At 50.5% G+C, this 12,712-nt stretch overlaps 1 protein-coding gene across 1 annotated transcript in view; it reads left to right on the top strand.

Moving 5' to 3' along the window:
- SYNGR3 (synaptogyrin 3) overlaps nucleotides 1-12,712 on the top strand; it is a 34,184-nt gene that overhangs the window by 18,479 nt on the left and 2,993 nt on the right. The window contains exons 2-3 of the mRNA XM_075285990.1: nucleotides 8,495-8,729; nucleotides 12,493-12,635. Coding sequence (XP_075142091.1) covers nucleotides 8,495-8,729; nucleotides 12,493-12,635 — 378 coding nt within the window. The remainder of the gene's footprint in view (nucleotides 1-8,494; nucleotides 8,730-12,492; nucleotides 12,636-12,712) is intronic.

Below are 12,712 nucleotides of genomic sequence, written 5' to 3'. Positions count from 1 at the left end.
GAGACAGACCCCCCATCAAGTGGTTGCTAAACAACAGGGCTCCTTCACCCCTAGAATACACTAAACAGAGCTGCAAAAAAGGAGAATAAACATCGATCGTACAACAAATATGATAACATTTCTACGTGTTATTTGCTCTGTTACTAAGCAGTGGGCTGTTGCTTAGCAATAGCTACTAGTGCAGGTGGGTGCCACTGCCAGGGCTCCAGTGGTGGCACGTAATAATACCAGTACGGCTAGCCCCGGAGAACGGGTTGAGGTGTGGGAGGGGAATTGACAATGGATTATGCATCCCCAACTTGAAGCTCCTAGGCCCAGCGCCGCACCTCCCATGAGGCGACCTGAAGCAACCGCTTCAGGCGGCGCTATGCCAGGGCCCCGGGGGGGGGGGGGGGGGGATGGGGGGCATTTTTGCTTACCTAAGCCAGTCCAGGACAAGCTGACTTGGACTGGCTTAGCGTCACCGTCTCGGTAGCCTGGCACGGGAAGCGAGTGGTGGATTGGGAAGGCCCTGTGGACGCAGCGCTGCTCCCGCGGCCTCCCCTCACGCTCAGGCAGAGAGCAGGTATTCTCCCTGCCTGCTCTCTGCCTGCTAACAGCGCTCCGCCACACCCCCTTTGCTCTGTACCGCCCCCTTCGCTCCGCCCCTTTCTGTCGTCCGCCTCAGGCGGCAAAAAAGGTAGGTTGACCCCTGCCTAGGCCCCAATGCAAGATGGGGCCTAGGAGCTTCCCTCACAGAACACATTTCAGCTCCCTTATATGTCGGACTAAGGCTCCTGGGCCCCACCAGATAAATTGACCCTCCAACAACGCCCACTGTACCCAACAAATTTGGGTGTCATCTGCTGGACAGTTATTGTCTTAGAGCCTGGGCCTCTCTGGTACCCGGGTGGGTCAATCCGACACTGACCAAGTGTAGTTGTATATATTCACCAGATTTTTTTTAATATTCTGTGGAATTTTTTCTGCACAATAAGCAAACAAATAGATGATTAATAAATGTTACCACTGATGTGAATTCATCAAAGTCGCCTGAGGGTGGAAAATCCCTCCATGTACTTGGAAAGTCCGGCCGTACAGATATCCTTTATCTTCTCAGTCCACTTGAAATGAAAACCCAGAAGTTATTCACCAGAACCTTTGACTCTGTATTGTGGTCACAGTGGTCAAATGCGGGGAATTTTATTTATAACGATTTTATTCCCAAAAAGTCAAGTTAAAATGCTGACAATGTTCCCTTATCTGTGTGATACAGACCACGCAGAACCATTGGGGATTTCATCCGATAAACACATGTGAATGGTGCCATGGAGAGGACTAGAGATGGGTGAACCGCTTCATTCCAAATGTTTTTTTGTTTTTTTTTAACAAAACCCATCCCAAGCCCCATCCCTTTTAGAGGATAAAAGCATCAGAGCCACAACATTTAGGGGTTTCGGACATGAGTAGGGTTGAGCTGATCTTGAGATTTTAAAATCCGATTCCGATCATTTTACAGCCGATCCCGATCGTGAAATTTAATCGATCGCTGATCAGGATCCGATCTATCCTGATCACTCAACCCAAGTCAATACTTCTCGATGGGAAAAGTCACTTTTGGGGTTGAGCCAATCTTGAGATCTCAAAATCTGATTTCCGATCATTTTCCAGCCGATCCCGATCATGTAATTTGCTCGATCACCGATCGGAATCCGGTCTTTTCCGATCCCGATCGCTCAACCCTAGACATGAGGACTATCCTATTTCAAAGAAACGGGTTATCCCTTAACCAACAGGTATCATCCTATTGGGGATCCATCCAAAAATATCCCTTTAACATGGGGCCCCATCCATTTTAGAAAACATCATGAGATTCTAACAGCCTCCACCCCTTGAAGCAGGTCCAGAAATCAGAACTCTCCTCTTTTCCAGGACTCATATGACTTGTAATTCCGGAGTTCTAATATTTATCTTGCATGCTTGGTGCTGGAGGCCATTTTCAATTACCAAAAACCGAGACATAAGCATAAAATTAAATATGCAAATGGCATAGTTGGCGGATTTCCAGTCGAGAACTAAGACGCAAAACATGACTAATACATTGTCTGACGCTTTTTAACTGGTTTGTTGCTGGAGAGAGACTGGACTAGAGAGGATGTACAGTATGAGTTCTGATCATACATTGTATTATATAGGAGGTCAGTAATACCATATACAATATTACCGCCATACAGTGAGCATATACTGTAATAGTGACTATAGTACAGTACGATCCAGTGATATCTGCTGTCTATTCAATAGTTACAATATGACCGCCATACAGTGAGCATATAGTGGTACTTCTACAGGCGTTCTCCAGACTATAATAGTGATTATAGTACAGTAGCATCCAATCGTATCTCCTGTCTATTCAATATGTACAATATTACCGCCATACAGTGAACATATAGTGGTAGTTCTACAGGCTTTCTGCAGACTGTAATAGTGACTGTAGTACAGTAAGATCCAGCATTTTCTCCTGTCTATTCAATAGTTACAATATGACCGCCAGACAGTGAGCACATAGTAGTACTTCTATAGGTGTTCTGCTGACTGTATTAGTGATTATAGTACAGTGACATCTCCTGTCTATTCAATACGTACAATATTACCGCCATACAGTGAGCATATAATGGTAGTTGTACAGGTGTTCTGCAGACTGTAATAATGACTGTAGTACAGTAAGATCCAGCGATTTCTCCTGTCTATTCAATAGTTACAATATGACCGCCAGACAGTGAGCACATAGTGGTGGTTCTATAGGCATTTTGCTGACTGTAATAGTCATTATAATACCGTAGGATCCAGTAACATCTCCTGTCTATTCAATATGTACAAGAACTGTCCTGTAACAAAGATCCCCGTCCTGGGCCGCTGATGTCCTGAGCACGGACTACAGGTTAGGGATGATTTTCTTTTGCCCCTGTTATGAGGCTAGGGCGTGTGCAGAGCTGCTGACTTCATGCATAGCTTACATGAGCTGTACATGACACAGGGATCATCTTTCATTGTCACCGGAGTGTAAAATCTGACGCTGTCAGGGATCGGCCACATGCCTCACTTCTCTTTCACTCTGCACTGAAGATTTTTTTAAAAATATTATTTGCATTACCTTGTATTATTAGAAACATCCCCTCTAACCCCCCCCCCCCCCCCCCCCTGAACTTAAGGAAGGGGTGCAAACACAGACCAAGACATCCAATGAGAAGAATCAGCCATCTGGTCAATTTTGTATACCCACCAATAGGAAACAGCCTTTGAGGATTGTTTCAGATTTAAGCAGGGGCGGGTCTGCTGGTGATAAGCGTGGGTGGAGCCTAAGCGGGTGAAATTTAAAGTTGAGGGCGGGAACAGATGATTGTCTAGAAAACCGCACCTGACACGTGCATTTAAAAGAGTAGTGTCCCTTTAAGGAAGATTCATAAGTCTACACAAGTTCTTAAGATATCCCCTATGAAGTTGCTATATGTTGTGAGTCTTGTTGTATGACAACCATAATGAGCGACACAGCTTTCCCAGAGTCCTGCACAGCATATATCCGGTTATACCACCCAGGGAATAGAAGATATTTCTAGAAATCATGAATGGGATCTGTGATGTTTCCCAGGAAAAAGTAAGGAAATCTATTCTAGGTAACACTCATAGGGGGTGAGTGGCAGCTTCCGGCTCGGAGAGTATTACGCTTTCCTGATAACGGATGAATATTTTTGTTGGTTGCAGAAAGTGAGACTGCGAGCGAGGTGAGAAGTCGGTGAGATAAATATAGATCGCACTAAAGACTCTTTCACACTTAGTCAGCCATCAGTGACATGTAAATGTAAAAGATGTTCTGCCGCTCAGTTCCCCATCGCTGTGTGTGGACTGATAATTCCTTATGGGCGCACTTCCCCTTTAAGTTGTCATTTACAGAGAGTAATAGCCCTGGAATGAAATGGTTAACTTTATGTTGCACAACTATCAGAGCGAAAACAAAAATCCCCTTCAGCTTGTGGGTTGTAAATCCCCGTGTACAGATCCCAATATGCACAGTAAGTGCTAGGGGTCAGATGTCGTATAAAGGGGAACGCTACTCTTCACAACAAGACTGTATTATAGGATTATTATAATTATACAACTGCTGTTATAGGGGGGCGCTCCAGACTACACGGCCAGGCTGCTGTTATAGGGGGGCGCTCCAGACTACACGGCCAGGCTGCTGTTATAGGGGGCGCTCCAGACTACACAGCCAGACTGCTGTTATAGGGGGTGCTCCAGACTACACAGCCAGACTGCTGTTATAGGGGGCGCTCCAGACTACATGGCCAGGCTGCTGTTATAGGGGGCGCTCCAGACTACACGGCCAGGCTGCTGTTATAGGGGGCGCTCCAGACTACACGGCCAGACTGCTGTTATAGGGGGCGCTCCAGACTACACGGCCAGACTGCTGTTATAGGGGGCGCTCCAGACTACACGGCCAGACTGCTGTTATAGGGGGAGGTCCAGACTACACGGCCAGACTGCTGTTATAGGGGGCGCTCCAGACTACACGGCCAGACTGCTGTTATAGGGGGCGCTCCAGACTACACGGCCAGGCTCCTGTTATAGGGGGCGCTCCAGACTACACGGCCAGACTGCTGTTATAGGGGGCGCTCCAGACTACACGGCCAGGCTGCTGTTATAGGGGGCGCTCCAGACTACACGGCCAGGCTGCTGTTATAGGGGGCGCTCCAGACTACACGGCCAGGCTCCTGTTATAGGGGGCGCTCCAGACTACACGGCCAGGCTGCTGTTATAGGGGGCGCTCCAGACTACACAACCAGACTGCTGTTATAGGGGGCGCTCCAGACTACACGGCCAGACTGCTGTTATAGGGGGCGCTCCAGACTACACGGCCAGACTGCTGTTATAGGGGGGCGCTCCAGACTACACGACCAGGCTCCTGTTATAGGGGGCGCTCCAGACTACATGGCCAGACTGCTGTTATAGGGGGCGCTCCAGACTACACGGCCAGACTGCTGTTATAGGGGGCGCTCCAGACTACACAGTCAGACTGCTGTTATAGGGGGCGCTCCAGACTACACAGTCAGACTGCTGTTATAGGAGGCGGTGCAGACTACACGGCCAGGCTGCTGTTATAGGGGGCGCTCCAGAGTACACGGCCAGACTGCTGTTATAGGGGGTGCTCCAGACTACACAGTCAGACTGCTGTTATAGGGGGCGCTCCAGACTACACGGCCAGACTGCTATTATAGGGGGCGCTCCAGACTACACGGCCAGGCTGCTGTTATAGGGGGCGCTCCAGAGTACACGGCCAGACTGCTGTTATAGGGGGTGCTCCAGACTACACAGTCAGACTGCTGTTATAGGGGGCGCTCCAGACTACACGGCCAGACTGCTATTATAGGGGGCGCTCCAGACTACATGGCCAGGCTGCTGTTATAGGAGGCGGTGCAGACTACACGGCCAGACTGCTATTATAGGGGGAGGTCCAGACTACACGGCCAGACTGCTGTAATAGGGGGCGCTCCAGACTACACAGTCAGACTGCTGTTATAGGGGGCGCTCCAGACTACACAACCAGACTGCTGTTATAGAGGGCGCTCCAGACTACACAGTCAGACTGCTGTTATAGAGGGCGCTCCAGACTACACGGCCAGACTGCTGTTATAGGGGGCGCTCCAGACTACACGGCCAGACTGCTGTTATAGAGGGCGCTCCAGACTACATAGTCAGACTGCTGTTATAGGGGGCGCTCCAGACTACATGGCCAGGCTGCTGTTATAGGGGGCGCTCCAGAGTACACGGCCAGACTGCTGTTATAGGGGGGCGCTCCAGACTACACGGCCAGGCTGCTGTTATAGGGGGCGCTCCAGACTACACAGTCAGACTGCTGTTATAGGGGGCGCTCCAGACTACACAACCAGACTGCTGTTATAGGAGGCGGTGCAGACTACACGGCCAGGCTGCTGTTATAGGGGGCGCTCCAGAGTACACGGCCAGACTGCTGTTATAGGGGGTGCTCCAGACTACACAGTCAGACTGCTGTTATAGGGGGCGCTCCAGACTACACAGTCAGACTGCTGTTATAGGGGGCGCTCCAGACTACATGGCCAGACTGCTGTTATAGGGGGCGCTCCAGACTACACAGCCAGACTGCTGTTATAGGGGGCGCTCCAGACTACACAGCCAGACTGCTGTTATAGGGGGCGCTCCAGACTACACAACCAGACTGCTGTTATAGGAGGCGGTGCAGACTACACGGCCAGGCTGCTGTTATAGGGGGCGCTCCAGACTACACAACCAGACTGCTGTTATAGGAGGCGGTGCAGACTATATGGCCAGACTGCTGTTATAGGGGGCGCTCCAGACTACACAGTCAGACTGCTGTTATAGAGGGCGCTCCAGACTACACAGTCAGACTGCTGTTATAGGGGGCGCTCCAGACTACACAGTCAGACTGCTGTTATAGGGGGCGCTCCAGACTACACGGCCAGACTGCTGTTATAGGAGGCGGTGCAGACTACACGGCCAGGCTGCTGTTATAGGGGGCGCTCCAGACTACACGGCCAGACTGCTGTTATAGGGGGTGCTCCAGACTACACGGCCAGACTACTATCATAGGGGGCGGTCCAGACTACACGGCCAGACTGCTGTTATAGGGGGCGCTCCAGACTACACGGCCAGACTGCTGTTATAGGGGGCGCTCCAGACTACACGACCAGGCTCCTGTTATAGGGGGCGCTCCAGACTACACAACCAGACTGCTGTTATAGGAGGCGGTGCAGACTACACGGCCAGGCTGCTGTTATAGGGGGCGCTCCAGAGTACACGGCCAGACTGCTGTTATAGGGGGCGCTCCAGACTACACGGCCAGACTGCTGTTATAGGGGGCGCTCCAGACTACACGGCCAGGCTGCTGTTATAGGGGGTGCTCCAGACTACACAGTCAGACTGCTGTTATAGGGGGCGCTCCAGACTACACAGTCAGACTGCTGTTATAGGGGGCGCTCCAGACTACATGGCCAGACTGCTGTTATAGGGGGCGCTCCAGACTACACGACCAGGCTCCTGTTATAGGGGGCGCTCCAGACTACACAACCAGACTGCTGTTATAGGAGGCGGTGCAGACTACACGGCCAGGCTGCTGTTATAGGGGGCGCTCCAGAGTACACGGCCAGACTGCTGTTATAGGGGGCGCTCCAGACTACACGGCCAGACTGCTGTTATAGGGGGCGCTCCAGACTACACGGCCAGGCTGCTGTTATAGGGGGTGCTCCAGACTACACAGTCAGACTGCTGTTATAGGGGGCGCTCCAGACTACACAGTCAGACTGCTGTTATAGGGGGCGCTCCAGACTACACAGTCAGACTGCTGTTATAGGGGGCGCTCCAGACTACACAGCCAGACTGCTGTTATAGGAGGCGGTCCAGACTACATGGCCAGGCTGCTGTTATAGGGGGCGCTCCAGACTACATGGCCAGGCTGCTGTTATAGGGGGCGCTCCAGACTACACGGCCAGACTGCTGTTATAGGGGGCGCTCCTGACTACACAACCAGACTGCTGTTATAGGAGGCGGCGCAGACTACACGGCCAGGCTGCTGTTATAGGGGGCGCTCCAGACTACACGGCCAGACTGCTGTTATAGGGGGCGCTCCAGACTACACGGCCAGGCTGCTGTTATAGGGGGCGCTCCAGAGTACACGGCCAGACTGCTGTTATAGGGGGTGCTCCAGACTACACAGTCAGACTGCTGTTATAGGGGGCGCTCCAGACTACACAACCAGACTACTGTTATAGGAGGCGGTGCAGACTATATGGCCAGACTGCTGTTATAGGGGGCGCTCCAGACTACACAGTCAGACTGCTGTTATAGGGGGCGCTCCAGACTACACAACCAGACTACTGTTATAGGAGGCGGTGCAGACTATATGGCCAGACTGCTGTTATAGGGGGCGCTCCAGACTACACAGTCAGACTACTGTTATAGGAGGCGGTCCAGACTACACGGCCAGACTGCTGTTATAGGGGGCGCTCCAGACTACATGGTCAGGCTGCTGTTATAGGGGGCGCTCCAGACTACATGGCCAGGCTGCTGTTATAGGGGGCGCTCCAGACTACACAGTCAGACTGCTGTTATAGGGGGCGCTCCAGACTACACAGCCAGACTGCTGTTATAGGGGGCGCTCCAGACTACACGGCCAGGCTGCTGTTATAGGGGGCGCTCCAGACTACACGCCCAGGCTGCTGTTATAGGGGGCGCTCCAGACTACACAGTCAGACTGCTGTTATAGGGGGCGCTCCAGACTACAGTCAGACTGCTGTTATAGGGGGCGCTCCAGACTACACAGTCAGACTGCTGTTATAGGGGGCGCTCCAGACTACAGTCAGACTGCTATTATAGGGGGCGCTCCAGACTATTGATATAAGTGGTAAGCAGGTATACGGACAGGCAGATGTGATGGCCATTACTAACCACACTATGTTACCTGTTTCAGGTTTTCTCCATCGTGGTCTTTGGCTCCATCATAAATGAAGGTTACATAAACATTGATAGCCCGGAGCTGCACTGTGTCTACAACAGAAATGAGGGCGCCTGTAACTACGCCATCTCTATTGGGATCATCGCCTTTTTCGCCTGCGTGTTCTTTATCATTCTGGACATTAATTTCCCTCAAATCAGCAGCGTCAAGGACAGGAAAAGAGCGGTCATGCTGGATATGGGGTTCTCAGGTGAGTACATAAGGAGGTGGTGTGTGTCCTGCACCCCCATTGTGTCTCACTTGGCATTAGGGTGGGTATCAAAGCGTAGTTACTCAGTTCCAGCAAAAGTACCCCCGTAAATAGTACCAGACACAGAAACCCCATAACAGTCTCAGCCGCAGGACCCCCATAGCAGTACCAACCGAAACGCCCCCATAATAGTACCACAGAATACCTACAGCAATGTCACTCACTGCATCCACTTATTGCTACCATCCACAAAACCCCTCAGCTACAGGACCCCATAACAATGCTAACCAAAGTACACCTATGCAAATACCAGCTACTGTAAGTCCATTATAGTGCCAACTGTAGGACCCCCATAACAATGCCAGCCACAGAACCACTATAGTACTACATGCAATAGGTTCACTGTAACAGTGCCAAGTCAGGACCCCCATAATACAGCCAGTCACCTGAGCCAAAGGACCCCCATAGAAGTACTAGCCACAGGACACCCATAACAGTGCCAGTCACTGGACCCCCATAGTATTGTCAGTCAAAGAACCCCATAGTTCCAGCTTCCGTACCCCTATTACAGTGTGAGCCACAATATCCCCATAGCATTGCAAGTTCCAGGATGTCTATAACAGTTACAGCAACAGGAACGCCAAGAAGGGTCAGTCAAAAAAAACCCATAACAGTGCCAGCCAGACTATATCAGTGACAGTCTGAGCCACAGGACCCCATAACAGTGCCAGCTAATCTACTGTATATCAATTACAGCCTGAGCCGCAGGACCCCATAACAGTACCAGCCATAGGACCCCATAACAATGCCGGTTACACTATATTAATGATGATCTGAGCCGCAGGACCCCATAACAGTACCAGCCATAGGACCCCATAACAATGCCGGTTACACTATATCAATGATGATCTGAGCCACAGGACCACCATAACAGTACCAGCCATAGGACCCCATAACAATGCTGGTTACACTATATCAATGATGATCTGAGCCGCAGGACCACCATAACAGTACCAGCCATAGGACCCCATAACAATGCCGGTTACACCATATCAATGATGATCTGAGCCACAGGACCCCATAACAGTACTAGCCATAGGACCCCATAACAATGCCGGTTACACCATATCAATGATGATCTGAGCCGCAGGACCACCATAACAGTACCAGCCATAGGACCCCATAACAATGCCGGTTACACTATATTAATGATGATCTGAGCCGCAGGACCCCATAACAGTACCAGCCATAGGACCCCATAACAATGCCGGTTACACTATATTAATGATGATCTGAGCCGCAGGACCCCATAACAGTACCAGCCATAGGACCCCATAACAATGCCAGTTACACCATATCAATGATGATCTGAGCCGCAGGACCCCATAACAGTACCAGCCATAGGACCCCATAACAATGCTGGTTACACCATATCAATGATGATCTGAGCCGCAGGACCCCATAACAGTACCAGCCATAGTATTTCCCTAAATTGCAGTAACAACAGCCCCCACAACAGCCATAGTCACATATAAGTGACAGCCGCCATAAACAAGCAGGTACATATTATACCCTGCCCCACAAAAAAAGACGCAACCAAGTGCCACATAACTAATATATATATCATGCAGACGTGTGATTTCATCATCCGTCTCCTGCGGGGGGCGTAGTACTGGTAGAGGGCTTCAGGCTCGTAATCTGGAAATACTCCAGAGCTGACTGTATCTTGTACGGACTTCTGTTTCGGACGCTGCGCTCTGAATAGCTTTTTAGATCTACCTGCAGTCCTATGTAAAATGACAACGTATTCAGAATGATGGCCACTGTCGCCGCGGCACAGCGCTGAGATTGGTTGCTATGGACAACTAAGACGGCTTTTCTTTAAGAAGTTTACATAAATGTGTCCCACTACGCGCTGTTGTGGACCGAGCCGCGCTCCTGCCGCGCTCCTGCCAGCGTAACAATAACCATATTGCGTGGATAGAATAATTAGATATTACTTCAGTATAATCACAGACATTTAGTGTTAGACTTTCAATGGCGGCCCTAAATTGGCGGCTGTGTCTGCGCTCTCAGTCCCTCGCTGCTCGCTGTTTACAGGCGGCGTCTTACCCGCCATATGCTGTAATTATGTATTGTTTCCCTAATAGCTTAACACAGGCACAGACCCTCGGCGCTGAGGCCGTCGTACTAAACACGTCTGGAACCGAGGGTTAATATTAATTACATCCTGGATTCCCGGACCAAGGGCACCATGAGGAATCTCATTGGAGGGGGGCTATAGCACATGGGGCCCCTGAGGGCCCGGACTAAGGATGGAGAACCACCTATCTGCGGACACTACTATGGCGTCAGGGGTCGTGGAGCAGAAATGGGCTCTTGCTATCCGAAGTGATTAGGGATATAGTAATGTAATCCGTCACCAAATGGTGCGCCCTGTTAGGAGCTGTCGGGCCCCAGACCTGAGTGATCTGGTTTATTGACCCTAACATGGCCTAGCCATAGGCAACCAACCAGGACATCTGTAACATCCCATAATAGTGTGAAATATAGCAGGTGCAATGGTGCCCCCTGGTCAGAGGCATAACTTAAAGGGATCCTTTCATACAAACCCTTTTTTTTTTCTGAATAACACGTCAGAATAGCTTTAAGAAAGACTATTCTTCTCCTACCTTTCGTTGTCTTCTCCGCGCCCCCATTCCGTAGGAATCCCAGTTTTGTCGGTGCAAATGAGTTCTCTCGCAGCACTGGGGGCGTCCCCAATGCTGCGAGAGAACTCTCTCCAGCGCCGCCTCCATCTTCGTCAGCAACGTCCTCTTCATCCTCTTCTTCCAGTGCAAGTTTCAGACCTCTAGGTCTCGGGCAGAGCAGACTACTCATGCCCACAGGCCACAAGAAAATGGCCGCTTGCACGGTATTGCAGTCTGCTTTGCCCGAGGCCTAGAAGTCTGAAACCTGTGCTGGAAGAAGAGGATGAAGAGGACATTTTGGAGAGAGTTCTCTCGCAGCATTGGGGATGCCCCCAGTACTGTTTGAAGGCTGGGTCCCGCCCCCAGTGCTGCGAGAGAGCTCATTTGCATACTGACAAGAACCTTCCTACAGAACGGGGGCGCGGAGAAGACAACGAAAGGTAGGAGAAGAATAGCCTTTCTTAAGGCTATTCCGACGTGTTACTCAGAAAAAAAGGGTTTGTATGATAGGATCCTTTTAAGGCTGCTCAGCCCCAATGCAAAAAATCTCAGCCCCGAGCCCTGTATTAATGCCAAGCATAGCCCCATGGCTGGGAGTTGTAGTGCCACCTGGCGAGCCACCAATTGGAGACCACTGCTCCTTCTGATATATTACTTACACGATAATTTCTAACCCGCCATTATTTTGATAAGTATGTGCCCCCCTTCCTTTCTGCAGTTTAGAGTTCTTCTGCTTTTTATAGATTTTTTCAAAATTATTCAGAAATCTGCGGTTTTAATACAATGCAAAAGAAAATGAAGTGAAACCTGCAGTCGGAGATGCTTTGCTATTTATTACCTATGTCAGATGTCTGAGTCACGCACTTTCCAGCTTAAAGGAGCACTCCGGGCAGAACTAATAGACTGTGTTGTGTCCTGTGCAGGACCTAAGGAGGCAGAGTAGGCAGCAGGTACCCTCTTAGGTCATGTTCTGCTCCTTAGGTGCTGCACAAGACATAACACAGCTGTACTGACATGTATGTTGTAATGTATAACCCGCTTACTTACGTCTTTATCGTCTGTATTTGCCCTAGGGTTGTGGACCTTCTTCTGGTTCGTCTGCTTCTGCTTCTTGGCCAACCAATGGCAAAGGACGCCAAAACTGGCCGAGGTAGACCAAGCGGCGGATGCGGCTAGAGCGGCCATTGCCTTCTCCTTCTTCTCCATTATCTCCTGGGTGAGTGTCCCCTTGTTATTAGACACATGTTGTATCCAGGTACAGTGGCGGTAATCTGTATATCAATGTACAGGGCC

The sequence above is a fragment of the Leptodactylus fuscus genome, chromosome 8 (assembly GCF_031893055.1).
Source record: "Leptodactylus fuscus isolate aLepFus1 chromosome 8, aLepFus1.hap2, whole genome shotgun sequence".
Lineage (NCBI taxonomy): Eukaryota > Metazoa > Chordata > Amphibia > Anura > Leptodactylidae > Leptodactylus > Leptodactylus fuscus.
This window is presented reverse-complemented; position numbering and strand designations above follow the sequence as displayed.